Source organism: Lathamus discolor, chromosome 10 (assembly GCF_037157495.1).
Source record: "Lathamus discolor isolate bLatDis1 chromosome 10, bLatDis1.hap1, whole genome shotgun sequence".
Lineage (NCBI taxonomy): Eukaryota > Metazoa > Chordata > Aves > Psittaciformes > Psittacidae > Lathamus > Lathamus discolor.
This window is the reverse complement of record NC_088893.1, coordinates 3,658,068-3,679,842: the sequence shown is the minus strand read 5'-3', so window position 1 is coordinate 3,679,842 and position 21,775 is coordinate 3,658,068. Positions and strand designations below refer to the sequence as shown.

Here is a 21,775-nt window from a genome sequence, read left to right as displayed (position 1 = left end):
CTGCTACCACCAATGATAATAATGATAAGGGAAATAACAAGGGAAGAGAATACAACTGCTCACCACCTGCCGACCGATACCCAGCCCGACCGAGCAGTGACCTAGCCCTTCTGGGTAACTGCCCCCAGTTTATACAGTGGGCATGATGTGCTGTGGTACATGTTGTACATGGTTAGAATAGAGCTTTGCTGGAATTGGAGTGGTTCATAACTCAGCATGGAATATAGGGGCCAAGTTATGAAGAGTTTCATGTTTCAAGATTGCTGCATGCACTTTCTGAAGTAAATTAATTTTGCATTTAATCAGCTCAAAATCTGTCTAATATCAACAAGAGAATTGTATCAGCATTTGGTTATTGTTAATAGTATCGAAGATAAATGTTATTCTTGGGGTCAGTAGACTTCCCACAAACGGAGGTTTGGAAGGCCATATCCAGACTGTCTGGGGACATTTTATGAGATATGACAAAATAGTCTAAGCCTTCAGTGTGTTAAATTAAATGAATTAAAGTTAAGACCACTGCAGAGGGAGAATTCCTCTGGTTTTGTTCATATACTGAATTAAGCTAGTGAACAATTTAAAAGCTTAGATCAGCCTGGGCACAAAGACAAGAGACAGCTTAGATTTTGACATAGCAGTCCCATTTAGACATCATCTCCTGGGTGATGATGTATGTCGTGTCATTCATGGTGATTTGAAATCTGCAGTAAAACACTGTCTATTGCAATAACTGCCAAACTTATTTTAAGGTAACAAATTGCTTGGGATAGTTTTACGGAGATTTATTTAGCCTAACTTGTTCTGAAGAAATATGAAATAGTGCAGGGACAAAAAATTATATGTCTACATTTCTTTCAGAGATGAGAAATTTATTGCTGTTTTTATCCCTGTCAATTCCTCCTCTTAAAAGACTTGAATTCTTATTGAGCCTGTGCCATGGTGCGTAGTTTGGGAAATGTAATTCTTCCTAGCAAGAATTGTTTTCATAGTCTGAAGGAAAGTTAAAAGCATTCTGAGGACTGAAAAAGACATTGCGTAAAGTCAAAATTTGACACTTCAGTTAAGAATGTTTCAGCCAAGCCAAAATAAAGCAACACTTAGCTGGAAACCATATGGTCCAGGGTAAGGGATTCTGTGGTAGGCTTTCATACCCCAAAAAATTTCTGTGGCACCTTCCAGGGGAAGATGTCTGTATTCTGGGATCTGACTTAACGAAGCAGCTGAATTGCAGCTACATTTGCAAGTAAGGTATACCAAGGGACCGTGAAATAGAGACACCACAGCAATTACTGCTTCACAGCCTCAGAAGGTGGTGTGTTAACTTCAGTGCGTATGAAAGGCCGTGTGTTGGGAAAGTCTTTGCAAATTTTCACATTGTTCAAGAGGTCGGAATGTCTACACTGAAGAATCAGTGAGACTTTTCTGTTTCAAGATAAAGTTTGTTACATGCTTCATTACATTCTCACTCAAGGTAACATGCTCGTTGCTATGTGCGCTTCCAGTCTTTTCTTTGTCTGGTATGTCCCAGCCTTTTAGATGAATCTATGCAGTGACTATTTTCACTTTAAACTACTTAGAACATCAGTTGGATTGATCTGCAAAACTTGAAGTTTAATTGTGACAGTGGTTTAATTGGAAATCTAATATTGTGGTTTGGAATAGATACATTTTCAGGGAATATGAAAACACTATGTCAGACCCAGGCGTCAGAAACGTAGTGCCTCATTATGACTTTTATATATTTGTATGATTTCTCATTAAAGATCCATAATGACTCTTCAACTGAATAGGGTGCTTCCTCCAGAGATCTTCTCCAGCCCTTGCAGTGCAGCAAGGGGGCTGTGCTTTAGCTGCGTTGTTGCATTGTTTGGAAGGTTGGCGGCAGCCTGAAAACTGCTGCCATTTGTGAGCCAGTCCACCAGGTACTTCTGAAGAGCTGCAGCTTGTGCTTTGCGGCCATGCTGAAAGCGTTTAGCTGGGAACTGGTGAGATGATGCTCTACGTGCTGCTCAGAATATAGCCCTCGGGTGGTTCAGCTGCTCCTGAGCTATAACTGCAACTTGCTTATGTTAGAAAGCCACCAGCAATAAAATGTGAGAAGTTTGAGTTAAAAATACAGTGACTGACTCTTCAAACTGGTCATTCTGGTATTGGATATACCTGCCTCGTGGAAAAGACAAGGATAAAATATGTGCACTGGCAAGTCTGATGCGTTTGCACATCCTTATGACTGTGTTCCCCATTTGGACCGGTTTCCATCTTTGTAAAAGAGACTCTTATGTGGTGAGGAAAGAAAGAAAGGAACAATAAGGAAAAGGATACCTATTGGTCTCTCAGTCAGTTCTTGCTTAGTCTTTAGTTACTACTTGTAGGTTTAGCTCTGTGAATATAGACTTAAGCTACAGCTCCCTTTTCTCTTTCTTCCAATAATGTGCATCATGTTTAGGGCAATACCTTCTCCAACCAACAGTGAATGGTGCTGGTCAGACCTGTGGCTAACTTGGTCTCCCCGCAAAGTTGAGAATCAAATGAACAGTCAAGAACACACAATAAAAAGTATCATAATTTTTTTGTGTTCTATGAAATGTCATTCTGATTCACTGATGTGCTGTCCATTGGCAGCAATTACTGAGCTGATTTTATTAGATACTAACTTTGTTAGTGTATTTTTAATAAAAAAATACTTGGGGTCTGAACTGTCAGGTGCTAGGGGATAGGAGGAGGGTTGTGCTGTGTGGAGCTGCTGTGCCAAGCTTGCACAGGAGCCAGGACACCTGCATGTCCTGCAACACATCTGAAGGGTAGAAGTGAACACAGAGTTTTACAACTTGTAATGCCATAGGCAGATCTCCTAAAATGTATCCCTGTTGGTAATAGCATTGGAAATCTAAATGAAGTTCTTTAATTGGCTTGGCTGAGGTCCCTGTTATGGCTTTTTGAAGGTTTTTTTCTGTCTGGGGGTTTGTTTGGTTTCTCTTTTCCCTAAGGCTGCTGTTCTGGAAATATTGGTGCACGGCAGTGAGATGGACCCAATGGCAGGACATACAGGAAAGCAGCTGCAGTAACGGGGTGTCCCTAACCTAACCTGGCCTGTCCTTTCTGCAGGCTGGCTCATTCCTAGTAGTTAGCAGTGCAGCACTTGGTACATTTAGGAGAAAATCATTTTGGATCAAGAACCTGACCAAGATTCCTATTTGTTGATATGAGTATGCTTGCCTATCTTAGACAAAATGAGAACTCTGGGGAAAGCAAAAGTTTCTGTGCTTTTTATTAGAGGAAATGGAAATAAGGAGCTGAAGAAATGAGATGCAATGCATTATGTATCTCCCCTCCCCTCCTCTTTGCTTCTTTCTGTAGGACCGTTTGACTCCAGCTCTGCCATGGCAGGCAGACAATGGCATTAGCTAATTTGGCTCCGTGTAGTGCTGAACATGAATATGAATTAGAGACAAGTGCCTGAGCTCTCATACTGACTTTTGTTTAGCTGTTAATTTGTTCCAGTGTTAATGTGCCGCATGCACATAAGCCCAATTAGGTTGGGAAGTGCTGCTTTTCTTTTCATGGCTTCTGAAAATTGAAGCTTTGTTTTATTTTGTAAGATATTTTATTCTGGTTTCTTTTGCTCGAAATAATAAAGAGGAGGTATAAACACATCCAGGCTTTTCAGTTCAATGGAACACTGCACTATGACCTTCTAACTCTTACAGTAAAAGTGAAAAATTGCTCCAGTAAGAGTCTTATTTTGCTATTTGCATTTGGTAGTACCATGATTAACAACTGCACTGGGTGTGAGTGTTGACATTTCTCTAATGTTTTACCTTACATAAGTGTACATTAATCTGGGATACGGATTTTTATTTCTACTTTCCATGGGTATTTTGTAGAGCTTAGCTTCTGAAGTCCTTTTCTGATGCTGTATTATTATACACTACTGATCAGCATTGATGATCCTGCTACTCCACAAAACTAAGGAAGATGTTCATCCAACATCACAGAGCTTAGAATCTAAACTTTGTATACAGATGATGCACTTGCTAAAGAAATGTTCAGAAAGTGGCGAAACTGAAGTGGAAACATACTGGATTCTGTGGGCATTAACATTTTAACCTCTTCTATATTTTATTTGTGGAGGTTTTGCTTCCTGATACAGGGGTTCACATCAGTTACTGTGTTCAGAAAGAAGTCTGAGAGTCAGCATTTGAATGCTGGTTTAGAGCCCAGTGAAATTCAGTGACTTTGAAACTGCTACCTAAATGGACCTGCTAGACCTTTCAAAGCTCAGCCATCATTTCTGTCTAGTGTGGGGTAGAGTATAAAAATCCATGTACATTGCATGAAATTTTGTTAAAGTAGGAAATCATGAGCGTCTTCTGAAGCTGAAGTCATGAAACAGAAAAATTTAGCAGTACTAGCATACATTACTCACAAAAAGCCACTAAGTGGAACAGCACATTGAAAAGCCAGCCTCCTGACTCTGCCATAGATAGAGAGAAGTTATGTTACTTGTGTTGAGAGAAAATAGAATGCTGGGTGATCATTAGTTTCTTGAGTTAGGAGTTCAGTTCCTGCTAAACTACAAAAGTACTGAAAAATGAAGTTTCAAGTTTAAGTTTTCCTATCTAAGTGGTGTTATTTTATTTAGATTCATTTTATTTAGGCTCAGAAAAGAGCTGTTCTGGGAACTCTCCCACAGAGGTGATACAGTTCAAATGACTGATGAAGAGTAAACTGAAGTGGTGATACTCTGGGAAGGCCAGAGGGTATTGTAAATGGTCCATCACACTGAGTGTTTGGTTTTCACTATGTTCAGCCCACCCTAATGTTGTAAATGTTGAAAGACAGCATAAGCCAGAATTTCAGGCAGCAGCCAAGCCTCACATGGCTAGTTGATTAATTGCTAACATGTTATTCCACATTAAAACGTTAGGGAATTAACAAGTTTAATGGCACATAAGCAACAAAAGTTTTGGCATGAGGTGCTTTATAACCATTTACTGTGTCCTATAGAAAGCATTGAAATTACATCAATACTGGCTCTACCTATTTGAAATCTATTAAAGTGTTTAGGTAAGGAGTAAAATTTTCAGAGGGAGGAAAATCTTCTTCCCATTTACCAGGACACACATAAGCTCCTACTCACTTCCTGGGTTTGACAAATTTTGCCAGTTGCAGAAATGACACAAATAAATACTTCAGCTGTGATTGAAATTCACGTGTGCCTGTCACATACGATTCTGCTCTCATCTCTAGGTAACACATCTTAGCACAATGGTGGGTTTGTCTGGTTTTCCCTTTAGTTTGTTTTCTGAAGAAATGTGCATTTTTCCATTAAAAGGGAAATATTTGTAATATTAAAAGTGAATAATGGATATCAGGTTATGTATATATATGGTCTTTACTGATTTTTATAACCAAACTCCACCTAAATAATTTCTGAGTTTCTGAAATATATGTCTATTTCCAGTTCAGGTTGAATTTCCTTTCATTAGGTGGTTGAAATGGTAACAACAGCTGGTGAAGCCATAATATTTTATCCAGTGGTGCCTGTGTCACATTTAATGCCAATTATTGTATCTTAAGAGATTCACTTACATGTAATTTTATCTACAACCAGCTTATGCTCCCCTGGCTTTTAAATTCAGTATCGCTGAGCAGGATTCTAGGTTTTTACATCAGTGTGTCTTTCAATGGTTAAAATATTTCTAAAAAGGGTGGAAAAAAAAAATCCCTCAGCAGACTGAAAAATATTTCAGATAGGGGGGTTGGACAATGTCCAGTTTTTACATTAAAAATGCTTTCCAACACCAGACGAAGCCTGAATCATAACGACTCATTTAGTACCATGTGCTCTTAGAAAAGCAAATGAGATAAGTAGTGAAATGAAATGCCCACAGATCCTGGGCATGGTGCACAAGATCAATAAAGATGATAATGCAGAGAGGTGGGAGGACACTAAACTGGTCTGTTATTTATTTTGTCTTCCTGAATCTTTCAGAGTGCTCTATGGAAACAAGATCACAGAGATTCCCCAGGGCCTTTTTGATGATCTTGTGTCTCTGCAGCTGCTGTGAGTATGATCCCTTCCTCTTTATTTTACAGCCTAGCTTGATTTACTGTTTTTTCAGCTTCTGACATTATTATAATCACCTTTTCCACTGAAAACTCACTGGGATGTGCTAGGCTGTTGTTTCTCTGTCAGGCAAGAGGAAGGCAAGGGCTCAAGAAAAAAAGGAAGGTGCCAACAGTTTTATAGCACAGTGTGTGTAATGGATAATAGAGAATTTAGGTGTGGGGAGGAAATGAAGACTTGGTGAAGTCCAAGAAAGGAAATTGGGTCACCAGATGATGTGTGGATGGGGATGTCGTCTGATTGTTTTTACACCTTTAGCATTTGTGCTTGAATAGATCCTTGAGGGCTACTGTGTCACAAGCATGTGTAAGCAACATGGCAATGGGGCTTAGTTGCAAGAGAAATAATTGCACAATATATTGTTAGAGTATTTTATACCATGTGTGATTTAACGCACAGTCATGAGCAGGGTAAGATGTATTCATACATTCTTCAGCATTTATTAATGTAGCATAACAAATTTCCTAACCCAAATGTGAAATTGCAAATTTCACTCACTCTTGTCTTCATAATCACATTGGGAACCAGTATCTCCTTCAAAAAGAGAGAAATCAGCTATTGTTTCAGCCAGTCAATAGAGAGAGCAGAAGTGAAGTGCAGTTAATGTGTGTATTGCTAACATTCTGATTACCATCACGGATGATGCACTCAGAAAGTAAAGGTGATACATGATAAATTCATCAATTCTGGTTTAGATTGCACACTACCCTCTACCCTCAAACAATAATGTTTATAAAGTAACTTTTAGACATGCCATTTTAAGCCTTTCTTACCGTGTTGACATAACCAGAAATGAATATTCAAAAGTTCATGGTTCCCATTGAATGTATCACTCTATGCTAGCAGTCTTTGCTGCACATGCTATCTAAACATAAGCATAGATTTATGTTAGAAATCCATGCGCAACACTGAAGAACTGAAGTCTGGACTACTTGCTCTATATGTTAAGGACTGCTCAGACATGTAATTTATCTGTAAGATCTTAAATCCAAATATACCCTGTTCTAGAGACAGACAAGCAAGAGTGCACCTGGTTTGATTGTGACAACCCTTGAGCTTGAAAGCTGTTTATCTCCTCCTGCACACCGCCAGTTCATTTGTCTTCACCTTTTGCACATACTTTTTCTGTCTCTTTTTCCTCTCCCTGTCCCACCCCTCACCAGTTCATTGTACTTCAGTGTCTTTGTGGCCAGCCTGTGCAGTAAATGAGCACTGTGTATTTAGTGGGGAAGTACTTTGCCCTGTGAGAGAGCAATAAGCTTGAAAGTCCTTCAAAGTTGGGACTTGGTACATGCTGATATAAGTGACATGTTAGTCATTGTCAGACTCAGGCTGTACTCAGTACAGTGAAGATGATGCAACCAAAATGAAAACTAAAATTTAACTTTCACTTTGATCTCTGAGAAAGAAACTATATTAGAGAAATCTGAGCTTTATTATAGTCTTCACCCCCAAGTGTTTAATGGGTGCAAGGTCAAAGCGATACACAGTTGAGTTGTCTAACCCAGAACACTTAACAGATAGGACCTTTCCCAGTAGGAAAACAAACATACGCAACACATGGAAATGGTGTCCTATAAAAATGTGGTTCTAGAACTTTTGCATAAAGCATTAAGCCAGTTTCAACTTCTTTATGCTATAGTCTTCGCAGCACATAGTGCTGGCTTTCAGTGCGTTACATGTTTAAGCTAAGATGCAATCATTTTCCAATCTGAATTAGCAAAATCTATATGCCAGAGAGCCATTAAAAGGTGTCATACTTCAACCTTTTAAACATTCTCAAGCTGAGAATATGAAGATGTGAGTAGGTTGTCTATTATGGGATTCCAAGAGTATTGTGTCTCTAGAACCTTTCTGGATCTTCTTGAAAGTGTTTAAAGTAGCTTTTGGCAAGGAGAGCAATGAATGATCATGCTTTAAATGCAAACAAATATCTGCACACGTTTCCAGCTGTGGCATTGAAGCAGCTATTATGGATTGCTTGTAGCACTTTAATGGATACCAGAAAAAATAAATGGCATTCGTTGGTTTTAGACCTGCTGTTGAACAGTTGGAAGAGTGCCCTATGATTAGATCTAATTTAGTGTTCAGTGGGCTCTAGATTGGATTTCTTCTTATTAGTCTGGAGACACACTGATAAGAATGCTCTGATTAAGGTACCCTGGTAGCCAGTCTAATTTCCTAAGCTGAAGCATTTCTGAAAATGCGCTGGTGTTATGGTAAAGCAGGACACAATCAGCAGAGGGATTATTGTGGGTCCTCTATAAAACCGTTCAGATTGTATTTAGAAGGAAAAGTAATTACTAAGAAATTGCAGAGCAGGTAATATTGTTATTTACTGGTTTGGATAAGACTCATCAGAGTTTCTCAGAAATGTCATTTTCCTTCTGTTTAAATATCCTGTCACTGTATAGGTCCAGATTATTCCACTTTTATTTTGACAGAATTGGTTTGTGTAAGTGGCTTATATCTGCAGACAGTACCACTGATGTCAGGAACACTGCAGCTGGGCAAAGTAATGCTCAGCTCAGGCGTGACAGCATCTTCAGCTGCCCCATTTGGCTTTGGTGTCTGGGAAATGAAGAAATCAGAACAAGTTTTAGACCACCTAGCTAGCACTAGAATTCTGTATTTCTGACATATAAGACAGAGGTGGGTATGCTAATATTGTATTATATTTGGCAAGAAACTAGCCAGGCATGGTTAGACAATGAAGTTTTTTTGGTGGAAAGTGGGGGTGTTTATGTTGGTTTGTTGGGGGTTTTTAATCCCCATAGGTTTGATTTAAAATGTTGCTTCTGAAATCTTCATTACAATTAGCTATCTTAAGTAGTTAATAGCCCTCATATAAATAGTTACAATTGGATTTATGTTAATTTGCTGATTTCCCAAATTTTATGCCTTCTGTGTATGCAATTGTAACCATCACAGCAGCAAGCATTGTTGTAGAAGTCCAACTACATGTCTGTTCTGGGGAACAGCAGCTTAGATATAAGGAAGTTCTTTACTGTGAGGGTGGTGAGGCACTGGAATGGGTTGCTCAAGGAAGCTGTGAGTGCTCCATCCCTGGCAGTATTCAAGGCCAGGTTGGACGGAGTCTTGGGTGAGATGGGTTAGTGTGAGGCATCCCTGCCCATGGCAGGGGGGTTGGAACTGGGTGATCTTAAGGGCCTTTCCAACCCAAACCATTTTGTGGTTCTATGATTTTATGTCATTCTCCTTATCCTGTTTGAAGTTGCCAGGAGAGAGGGTACTAGGAAGCTACTGTAACTGCTCTACCCTAGCCTCATGCATTCTTCTGTTCAGCAGGTTGGATCAAGTGTCTTCTGAGAATTTCAGGTCCGTTTGGGGTTTAGGGAACTACACTGTTTTCCAGAAGGGGATAGCTGGAGTCTGATTTTTGGTTTGGGATTTTTTTTCACAGTAAATTGAAACTCATTTCACCGAGGTAACAATCCATCCAAGATGTGAAATAGTGTTTGATTAATTATCATCTTGTGTATAACTTGGATTTACATATCAGAAGAATGAAAAGGGCTCCAGTGTAAGGTGGAAGTTTTCAAGTAACCATTAGATGTGGCCAGTTTGAACTCCTGCCCAGGAGGCATTTGACTAACCTTGATCTGCCTAGAAACTGGACTATATTTAAAAGTCATTCTCTCCTGTCTTTCATTTTTCCTGGAATGCGGACAAGCTCTTTCAGGAGCCCTTGAATTTGCCAGACCTCTGCCGGTCGCTGCGCAGGGGACACCACATCACACTGTGTATCTCCTTCTTTCTCAGCAGCCCTGTGGCAGATAAAGCTGATGGGTGCTCTGCTTGCTCCCAGACTAGCAAATATGCAGAGCCAGCCTGCTGTGAAACAGCGGTTAAGTGGCTCAGGACAGCGAGCTGTGGATAATGGGCACAAAGTTGGTTAACCAGTGCTTTTCATATCTAAGTAATACACCCTCTCTGCAACCATATTAAAACAAACATTCTGGGAGCCTTTTTATTATGGTTATACACTGTATGCTTCGCAGTGCTCTGTTTCCTGGAACAAGTATCATAAAATCTGTACTGTTTAAAGAGATTGTATAGCAAAATAATATAGGGGGATGAAACCTCATTTTTCTAATATGTGGCAAGTATCAGTTTTCAATAAATCCTTTTCCTTGAGGAAATGTACTTTGCATAGTTACTGATCATACAAGTGCTCAGGTGTGTTGATTCTAAGTCTTATGGTTGAGATCCCCATGGCTTGCTGGGCAAGAGAGAATCCCCATAGTGGACTCCGTTTTGATGTTGCTAGAAGTAGATACACCCTTGGGTTACATATATATTAAAATGAGAGGTTTGTTGTATTCCCCTCTCATAAAACAAAGCCAAGGCTTACAGCCTTCTCCTCTTTTTCCTAATGTCTGATCATTAGGGAAAACTCAGTAGTGTAGTTGGAAAAGACCAATAATCATATTAGTGCCTGAAGTCTGACATGCTGACAGGCAAACTAACTTTAAAAGTGGTGAAAAATTAGACCTCCAGATCCAAGTGTCTAACCTGGGTTAAAATGGGAGCTAGATCTCATATTTACAACTCCAGCTGACCTTTGTTTAAAATAGGCTAATATGAAGTGGCAAGTCATGGATGTACTGTCAGGAGCTGCTATTACCAGTCTTCCCAAAATTAAACCAGTGAAATCTTGCTTTGAGCAGTAATTTTTAGCCTGCTTTTTAGGCTGTTTCTCCTTGGATGAACAGCAAGATTCCTGGTGCTGCCATAGCTCTTCTGGAGAGGTTGCTTGGAAAATGTCTCCATGGCAAATTTGTCAAGTTTGAAGTGCTTGTGTTGAATTGTAATTGTGAGTTGAATCCCAGTACTTAAGAGCTTAAAATAGAATCCACCAGTTATTAATTGTATACTTTTGGAGGTTGTTGGAAGCTCAGAGAAAATCCTGTGAAGCACAAGCTCACACAAAGTATATTTAGAGACAAAGAAATACAAAATTACTGTGAGGAATGTGCATGAATTCCACTATTTTGTATTGTATACATTACACTGGTAGATACATAAACATGATTGAGGAGTGATGCATCATTAAACATTAAACAGTATATAAATGTCACAATAAAGAAATTACAGTTTTCCATTTCCAAGTGCTTTATAGCACAGTAGCCTCTCTTCCTTCCCATAGCAATCTTCTGAGCTTTAAGTGACGTATAAAAGCTTCATGTTCCGTGGAGTTCTTCATTTTTCTCCTGGAGTGAACAAGCATTAAAAGAGAGACTCTGTCTAGGTGTAAGAGGAAACGTTTTCACAAGTCCAGCAGTGGAGCAAGCTGTTGTGCGTTCTCTGGCCTTGAAGATTTTAAAGACCAGACTGAGTTAAACTCAAAGCAGCCTGGTCTGACCTTGCAGCTCAGCCTGGTTTGGGCAGTCTGACAGCACCAGAATCTGCTCCAGCTTCCTGGCAGTCCAAATTAACCTGTGACCTGATGAAGTAATTATTTCTCGGATAAAGTAAATATCTGCATCGAATATCTATAAATTGGCCATGCTTTGGGCAGTCTTCAAAGCAGATGACCTCTGGAGGGCCTTTGCAAGCTATGACATTTCTGGGTTCTGTGATTCTAAATTCTTAGCAAAATGACATGTGAACTTTCCCCTTGGTTACTCAAGATATTCCTGGCTACAGCAGAGATACTATGCAGCCCTCGTCCTTCTAGTCCAGGACAGAATGCTCTCTGCACAGTCCTACTTAATAGCTTTAGAGTTGTTTTCAAGCTGTTTGCCTCATGCTTTTTTTCCTTCGGATTTTTGCATTTAGGCTGCTATTGTGATAATATTACCAAACTCAATAACTGCTGTTAAAGTGAGCGAGCAGCATCTGCCAGGCACAGAAATACAATTACAGTTGAGCACTAATGAAAGACTGCAACAGCATCTGCCTTTTCTGTGTCACTTCTGTAGCCTGTCTGCTTGCAGCTTCCCAAAGCAACAGCTAGTTTGTATGTATGTCAGCTTGTAATTCATTAGCTCTTCTGACGCCAGTGCTCCAAGCTGGACTTACCTGACAGAAACGCTCCTAGTTATTACTGCACAAGAAACTAACTTCCTGGTAGTGCAGGAAGAGAAAATGTGTTTACTCTGTTGTGCATCCGAATTACCATGTGGTTATCTAGAATCAACCGTGACTTTATTGGCACGCCTAAGTTAGACACTATTGAATTTTGAGGGACAGAAGTCCAGATGCTATGACGACATGTGCTTATAATTCTCCAAGTAGTAACACAAGTACTGCAGGATGTATGGTGTTCAACTGGAGTTGCAGTCATATGGATCAGAAATGAAAGGAGGCCTTCAAAAATCTCTCCAAAACAAGACTGTCAAAATGCTCTGTGCTTCCTTCTTAACTCCTTATCAGCTTGCGACTTTCCCGTTTTAATTCATGTTGAATAAATTTCTCATCACCATCATCCAGTTTCCTGAACATGGAGAAACGCTTGAAGCTAGTTCAAGCGAGTATGATGATGATTTCACCCTGGATATCAGGTCACTGGTTGTTGAAGCACTGACAGACTCTTCTGTGGTCAGTCATCACGTAGGAAATGTAAATTTTAGTGGATGTCTAAATTCCCTGACATGGTGAGGGGCAATCACATTGCTCCCGTACACTCCAGGCCATTTTAAAATGGTCCTGGATCCTAATACAGCTATTTTGCCAATAAGTAAGCAGGGGTGCAAACAGCTCTGTCCTTAGACATTCCTTGTCATTGCCTGCTTTGATGGCAGTACCTGATCAGGTACTTCCATATTGGCGCTTCAGCTGTTCCCTCCAGTAAGTTGTGTTAAATCAAAGTGACTCTTGGTTCCCTGGGAATTTCAAAAGAAAATGCTGAAAAAAGCGTGCAAAAAATAGTTGTTTTTTTTTTTACTTTAGAACAGGTATTGTATATCCTAAGGAATGTTGCCTGCCGTGGGTGCTTTCTTTGCTGCCCTGTAGTGCCTTTGAATGTAGGCGAAGCCTTTGACTGGAGATACTATATAAAATTCAATTTGTACTCTGCTGTTACCCATGCAAAACTGTTACCCAGTTCTCCTCTCCCATACAAGTCTCCTATGCATTTTACATCTGCCTTTCTCTGGTGAGTTCTCATTTTCAGCAGTGGAGTCTGGCATGTGGGATGTGCCAGCCAGTTCATGGGGTGCCAAACATTTTCATTCTCCTCATGCTGTCGTTGCTGTCAAAGCACAAAGATCCTGAAAATGAAAGAGAAGTTTTCCAGTGGCTCTGTGCAGCTTTGCTCCCTCATACTTTCCTTTTAGGCTTGTTGATGTACCTTGGGTGACTTCTGGTCCATCCTGTAGCACCAGAAGTTAACCTACAGTCTCCAGCATGTGTTAAGATTGCTAGGCTGCTGTTTCATTCCCCCAGTCATATAGTTATTTGCCGATAGTTTGATTACTGGACTTCACTGAGCTGAAAATACAAATATTGCTAAGGGTAAAAGCCATTATAAACATCCCCATTTTCTCTTAAAAAACAATTTTTTTCATTCATTTTGGGTTTGGAGTTCAAAATGTTATTTAAATGTTAATCACTTGAAACTGTGCTTGGGCATATAATTCAATTACGGGACCATCTTAATTATGCAGATGGTGCTTATGAGCAGCTGATACAATTACAGTGCCAATTCAGTACACATTCGTTCAAAGGGCTTAGCTGAAACACATTATTACTTCAGTGTGTGTGGACAAATGCACTGTTTCAGGAAATGGGTTCATGGAATTGCAGTACTGCTCTGCTCATTGCTCTCAGTGGCGTGTAAACCACAAGGTCTTTAACCATTTGCCTGTGTTCTGTGGTGGTCCTAGGCTTGCAAGAGATTTCTTTATGTTCTTAACATAGCCAGAGGGATGGAAATGGAGACTTGAGTTCATAATCCATCATCCCTCTGGGTAGCAGGCAGTTTTATTTCAACTTGAATTTTTAACCTCCTTTTGAATGCTGCACCACATCTGGAGGCCGTGTGTAAATCTCAGCCAATCAAGCTGATAACAAAATAGGGAAAGCAGTGGAATTTACTTTCACCACGAATTGGTGCAAAATAAATACCATCTAATGCTTGCTAAAATAGGACTCGATTTTTAATACTGTCTGTTCTTTTGGTGAGAGTCCAATGAAAAGGAACCTTTAGTCTATTTTACAGCATGGTTCAGTGTTTAAGGAACGTCCGTGTTTCTGTTTCCTAAAGAGGTTTTTCTCATATGCCTTTGTGTTAGTTTAAAAACATTTTCTTAGATCCACTTTTAACTCCCTGTGAGGCCAGCCTTGTGTATCTTATTAATAATTAGATGCCACTGGGGAGACTGTGATAGTGAAGAGAGATTAAGCAAAGAATTGGGATTTATATAGGGGAACAGTCATAGAGGGGATACTTTAAAATAACAGAGTTTTTGGAAGGAACATAAACCTTAATGTTTCTGGCCAAAAGTCATCCTCTAACTCCCAGGAAGTAGGAGGAAAAATAGTTTAGGGATTATTTATTCAGCTTTCTCACAGATTTTTGCTTTCTTTCTCTCTCCCCGCCCTGCCCCCATTTCTTGCTGATTCTGATCAGAAATAGCACATTGATCTGTGTCACGATCCAGCGAGTATGGCCACATCTGTATTACTATTGAGCACACTATCTGTCCTCTCTAGATTTAGGGACTGAATGTATAGTGTATAGGTGATACACAGAATGGATGTTGTCACCTCAGAAAACTGTGTAGGATCCGAATTCCCACTTCTGAGCAGCCTGTACAACCACTTTCCTGTTCCAGGTTGGTTTCTCTGATGCTTAAAGTAGAGAGTGTGCCTCTGTACTTGTGGCTATTACCGGATCAGCTTCTCTCATATTTGGTATTTGGCTCCTACAGAACTGCCACAGATAATAACACCATGAGCTCAGTCGTTGAAAATTCATGCCAGGAAAACTTGCCACACTGTAAATTCTAATTTGCAACATTGGGTTTATTTGTATTCTGTTGAAACTAATCAGAGAATGGATTCGAGTCCTGCATATTCCGTGCAACTCTAGGTCAGCTTTGCTCTGAGGGTTTATTGAGTGGGATCAATGGTGGTTAGACTTCAAGCTCTGCAAGTGAATAGTATCTGCACAGTGCAGCTCTGCTGTGTGAGCACTTCTTAAGCATCACAGAAAGACATACTGGTTGTCCACATATACAAATACAACTGTAGTTCAGTTATAAATTCTCTATTACTGAGATTATTTTCGTGTTGGCTTTATGCTTTGTCACAAATACTGCTTGCAGAATTAAATATTACTGTAATATTAGGAAAAAAACTAGCATCTAGCAAAATAAATGGAAGTACATACTTGCTTTCAGTTTTCTTCCTGTATAACCTAGGTACCAGGAACCAATCTCTGCTGATTTACAGTGCCAGAAGACCATGTTTGACTAGTGCATAAGGGCAGGGGATAGAAACCAAAGGGTTTGTAATGCCAGAGTGCATGCCAGGAAATAAATCTCAGCAGCTGATTCTGCTTTCTAATAATGTGTTAACCTGGTTTTTATGGAATAAATAATGTCCAAGCTTGAAAGAGAAATGTATAATGCACAAGAACTGAGAGGAAATGAAGACTACTTTGACTTGGATGTATGAATGGCAATAAGAAACAAGTAGCAAGAGATGACATTAGTGTTTGCTGTTGGAGCAGAATCTCAGAAGTCAAATGCATGGGAGGAGCTGCTCCTGTAGCCTAATATGAAAATTACCCTTTTACTTCTGGTGGATTAAGTGTCATGCAATTATCAGTCACCGAAATACAGATTCCAGAGGGGTCAATCCTAGCTCTGCTTATGATCTCATAAAATTATTTTAGCTATTAGTTCATGCAAAAAAGGTAATTTCATTTATCCATCATTGCCTTCTTTGGGACTATCTCTTATCTAAGGTCAAACTTTGGTTTTGACACCATATAAAGAAGAAAATTTGGGTAAATTGGTATTGACTTTTCTGTAGACTAGAAGGTGGGTTGGGCTCTGATTCCCTCTTATTTCAAAGCACTGCATTCCTTTTCTCCTTGGGAAAAGGGCTTTATGCAAGTACTCCATCTTTTATGTATCACAATTGCCATAGCCATTTACCGCAGTAACGGGGCTCTGCCAAAACAGCAGTAGGAGCAGGGAGCTGCAATAAGGGTACAATGGTCCAAAGGTTTCAGCAGTGCAAAGGCAGGATGCTGTGCAGAGGAAGCACCTTCTGGAGCAAAGGGAAGGCAGCTAACTAGCATGCATTTCTTCCCTGAGGGGTTGCCCTATTGTCTATAGTGGTGTATGTGCAGTTTGTTGGAAGCTCCCTGTGCTGTTAGAGGTGTGTTTAAGATGGTATATTTGTTTGCTGAAAAATAGAGGAGGTCTTTTCCTTTTTGCCCAGAAAGACATTAGTCTTCTGGTTTAGTATTAGTGTGGTGCCTCACAGAGTGCCACAGTGCTGTAATACTAAGCTCTTCAAACTCATTGACTAAGTAGCAAGAATTTTGTGACCAAGAAAACTGAGTTAACATCATATGTTGTTTGCAATGTACCATTTTTGTCAGGTTGATAGTAGTTAAAGATGCGGGCTTTGGCTTTTGTGAGAAGAGCAGGTCATTTCCTGACTATCTTCTAGGTGTAAAATACTACATATGCAGATGACAGTGACAATCTTAAATGTCTTTGTGATTGAGTGTCTTGGAGGGAGCTCCAGCTTCTTGAGACTATCTACTTGTTATATGTGACAGAACTCTAGCTGAACAATCTAAGAGAACCTGCGCAAGTACCAGCCAAGGTTTTCTGGCTGAACTGATTAGTTCTTGCTGTTCAGAGGTGCAAAATAAAATGAGGGTGTAAATTGCCTTTGTGCTGCTTTTCCACACCTCCACAGGAATGTGGAGTAACTGGAATGGAGTAGGTTCATAGATTACTAGGACAGTGGAGGTTGAAAGGGACCTAAGGTGATCACTAGCAATGAGACTGGAGAACCAGAGCCTCCTTACTAGGTCAGAGAAGGTTGCTCATGGCTTTATTCAGCATCTTGAAACCCTCCAACGATGAAGACTGTACAACTCCTTCAAGCAACTTGGTGCATGGCTTGGCTACCCTTACTTATGAAGTGACCTTGCCTTTCAGTAGTTTTAGTCCAGACCCTACCCTTCTCTCTTCTTGTCTCTGAGGAGAATCAGGTTCTCTTTTCTTCCATGATTAAATTAGCCTCACACTGCTTATCAAAAGAGGACAAAATTCCAGGATTTCACTTAGACTTAAGGCAGATGCTGGTAGAGAAAACTGAAATAAAAGGGAGTTCTTCTCACTGTGGACTTGGTGTATGAGTGTGTGCATGGAATTGCAGGGTGGGGAGTATTGGCAGTTTCTGTGTATATCAAGCTGAAGATGCACAGCTGAAGGCACCTTCAAATATTTATGTAGAATTTCGAACAAATGGGGGGCAGGGGAGGCCTGAGCCTTAAAAAAAAGACATATTTTAAGTATTTTAAGGTAGCCAGCACTGTGACCTGTGTGTATATTCCCCCACTATGAGAGTACTAATGTTGACTGTGGGGTTTTCACATTTTAAATGTAACAGGCAAATGAAGACCTTTAAATGTGGGTTGGCTTTGGTGACTGGGTTAATATTTTTTTTAGATTTAACTCCACAGTTCCGTCTTATCTTTATTTGATTATTTCAAGATTAATGAATTTTAAACCCTTCCTCTGTTTTCAGGCTTCTCAATGCCAATAAGATCAACTGCCTGAGGGTAAACACGTTTCAAGGTCTGCATAATCTCAAGCTGCTATCTCTTTATGACAACAAACTGCAGACCATCAGCAAGGGGCTCTTTGCACCTCTCCGATCGATCCAGACTCTGTGAGTATGAAGGCGTAGCATAAATGACAGCCCTCTCTTTCACTCCCAAAGCTGTTGCCTGTCTTTGCAAAGGCTTTTTAACAAAAATCTGTGAAGGCAATTGGAAGAGACCCCAAAGACAGCAACCCCTCCTTTTCTGACAGAAATAAAAGGCACAAGAAAACAAAGTATTGCATAAATTCAGCACAGCCAGCTATCAGTGCAGCCTGCCAGTAGTGACATGAATGTCATAAGTGTTTTAAGCTCACAGAGTAATTCATTCATCCTGTTTGTAGGGAAGATAATATGTAAATTTGAGTCTGTACAATATATGAACAGCAGATTCTATTAAAACCATTGCCTAACAGTTTTTAATGGGCTAATGAGTTGGCATCTCTCCTTACTGGGTCTGCATCCTGCTGTATAGTTCCTGATTTCTGAAACCATGTACAACTCCGCCACAGTTGTGCTCCCCGCCTCTACCATTCTTTCTGCTGCTGCAACATGCTGTGTATGTACAGTGATATATCCATTAACAGGGGTGACAGAGAAGGTTCATTTACAGGTATATAAGATTTGTCAGTCTTATGAGGCAACACCCTTAAGGCTTAAAAGTTCCTCCTTGGTTTCCATGGGGTTTTATTGGCATTCCTGTGGCCAGGACATAGAATGGACTTGTTGCTTCACAGCAAGCCACTTTTATCATGAAATATCCTGATTCATTCTCCCATTTCTAGTACTCCAAGTGATTGCTGTCTTCTGCCTTTTTTCTGCAGCTACAGACCAATCCCATATCCTGTCTCTGTGTGCTAGTTTGGACCTTTCACACCAGGAAAGGCTCTACTACAACAGTAATCTTTAGTATCTTCAGGCACTTTTTGCTATGGTTTCACTTCCCACTCCTTGAAATCCCGTTGTATTCTGTACTTACCTCTGTTAAGTGACAGTTCATAAATATAACTGCAAACAGGAAAGAAAAGAAGTTGCTTCAGGTGGAAAAAACACACTGGCAGTAACAGAGCAGAGCTCTTGAGAGGCTGCAGCTTTACACCTCTGTCCAAACCAAATTGAAACATCTGTCTCATTTAAAACTGTCTTTGCAGAGAGTCGTGCCCAGCTTCCTTGGAAGTTAGAGGGACTGCTGCAAGTCAGCTTAACAGATCAGAATCAGGCTCTGAGAAAGACCTGGCAAACTCCCCTGATACAGTGCTCAACTTTGTGAAGCAAAGCGAATCATAACAGCAGCAGAGAAATGCTGTTTCTCTCTGAGATTTCTATTAACAAAGTCTAAATATCCAGTTAGAATCAATGTTACAATGCCTATTTCCGATTGTGTGGGGAATACGCTGTGCAAAGGATAAAGTTAAGTTCTATCTTGCATAAACAGTTCAGTCTCAAAAGTAAAATATTTTTGCTCCAGGAAAAAACGCATATAAAGGGAATATTATTCCACAGGATGAGTATATGCAAATACCTATTTCACTCTTGAGGAAAGACTTCTGGATCTCTTCTGGCTTTGCCCAGAGCCAAGATTCACTAATCACATTTGGATCCCTAGGAAACTGAGCTTGCCAATAAAATTTCTTTTAAGCCAGGATACAAACTGTTCGTCAGGTCAGGTGCATCAGAAAAGGTGTGTTTCCCTCGAAAGGCAGCATTTCAGGCTGTCAGGAGAAAACACAGGACTTGGTGTCCTTTAAAGCAGGTTTTGCTTTCTTAATTTTTGTTTCCCCTGCGAAAGGACTTGCAGCAGGCTTAATGAGCTCCGAAATGTGAGAGCTGACAGGATTCTCCCATTCATGTGCAGCTCCGCATGGTTTCCGCCAGGCCTGGGGTTTTGGGGGAAGCTTATTCAATTACTCTACTCTTCAGGTTCGTGTGTGTGAAAAACAATGATGGAGCACAGTGTCACAGGTCACTTCTGATTAAACATCCCATCCTTCTTGCAGACATTTAGCTCAGAATCCATTTGTGTGCGACTGCCATTTGAAGTGGCTGGCTGATTACCTGCAGGATAATCCGATAGAGACCAGCGGCGCTCGGTGCAGCAATCCGCGTCGCCTTGCCAACAAGCGAATCAGCCAGATCAAGAGCAAGAAGTTCCGCTGCTCAGGTAATTCATTTATCCAGGCTGTAGTGCACTTTCAATTCAGAAATAAGCAGGTCCAGAGAGCTTACTAATTGAATCTGCAGGACAGTGTTTGCTATAATGGATATTAGGGAGCATCTTTGAAAATTAGATTTGGAAAATTCAGTTAGTTCTCCAGAAAGCCAATTACCTTATGGATTAAAAAGGAAAAAAAAAAAAAAGGAAAAAGAAAGAAGGGAGCAGTCTGTAGCTGACTGCTTGTGTCTCTCACAAACAAAACAAAGAGAAATGCTTCTGACATTTAATTTTAAAGAATTACTAGGCTGTAAAATGTCTAAGGAAAAACAACAAGGATGTATATGAATCCGTGTGGCAAATGTCGTATTTTGAATGGGTGGAAGGTGGATGGATTGTTACTTGTTTTCAGGCAGAACTCTTATTGACCTTAATTAGAGATGAGCTCAAGTAAGTTCTTAGACCTAAAAGGCTGGAAAGATTTTTATACCACTGGCAAAGAGCATTTCTGACCTAGGATGTGAGGGAAGCTGGGGCTAAAGTTTGGGGGTTTTATACCACAAGTAGCATCCACTAATTCCAGTGAAACTGCCATCAAAGTTGGTAAGATTTGGGGGTTTAATAAGTTTTGAATCAAAACTTCCATCATAATTTAGGCAAAGATATTGCCTTGTGTGAGCTAGATGGAAAAAAAATGTTTCCACCTGAAAATAAGCTCTGAGGTAACATAAACACCTTTTTCTCAAGCCTATCCATATTTTATTTATGGCGCGGCTATCACTAAAATGACATTTATTGCCTTACACAGTACAGCGAGGCAGACTGCGGCTTCTTGTGTTTTTTCTCTTGGTCATATGTATTTTAGTTTACTGCATTTTGTACACCGGAAAGACAAGCAGGTTTCAGTGAGGAAACTTATTAGTGTGTACTGAGAAGAAAAATGAATGTTATTGAGAGACTGCTGGCAATGTTTTCTATGAAAATTACTGTGATTTCTGTCTTTTTCCCCTGAAAAGAAAAGGAAAAAAGACCCACAAAACAACCAACCATGATTAATTGTGTTCTGGTGGTAAAAGATTAATGACTCTAGATGGGGTTGCAGCATGAAGCTGAATGGCAGCAGCCCAAAACAAGCCGTTGTGCTTTGTGTATCTCTGCAAGCAATATGCTGAGCAAAACCTTCTCTTTATGGAGAAAATACAATAAAGATAACTTCATTTGCAGTCAGGTTTACCAGGGTATGAATGTTAAGTCTTCAGTCACTTGTGACTCAAGCCACAAAATTTATAACCAGAACTGAAATTAGGACATACTTTTATCGGTGGTTTTTGGATTGTGTCCATCATAGGAACAAGATAATTAGTAATATTCATATTTAAAGAAACTGGAACTTCAAATGCATAAATATAATTTAGAAATGAAAATAGACTGCAGAAACAGAGCAGTATAAATCTGCACCCAATTTGCAATTGTTATTTTCTCCTGCTTTTATTAATAGGCTAGAGAAATTAATGTTATGTATGTGCAGGCATGCCTTGAACAATGGTACAGGCTATTGGATAAGGCAAACACCACCTGATATCATTTATGAAAGGTCATAGCTAAGAGGAGTAAGAATGCAGAACACAGTACCTGGTGATGCTGAGAATAATATTGTGTGTGAGTTCTTATCT

At 40.0% G+C, this 21,775-nt stretch overlaps 1 protein-coding gene across 2 annotated transcripts in view; it reads left to right on the top strand.

The window, feature by feature from the left end:
- The window catches only part of SLIT3 (slit guidance ligand 3), a 533,501-nt gene that overhangs the window by 363,583 nt on the left and 148,143 nt on the right, over positions 1 to 21,775 (top strand). For both annotated transcript variants that reach the window (XM_065690971.1, XM_065690970.1), the window contains 3 exons: positions 5,996 to 6,067; positions 17,876 to 18,019; positions 19,948 to 20,111. In XM_065690971.1, the coding sequence (XP_065547043.1) occupies positions 5,996 to 6,067; positions 17,876 to 18,019; positions 19,948 to 20,111 (380 nt within the window). The remainder of the gene's footprint in view (positions 1 to 5,995; positions 6,068 to 17,875; positions 18,020 to 19,947; positions 20,112 to 21,775) is intronic.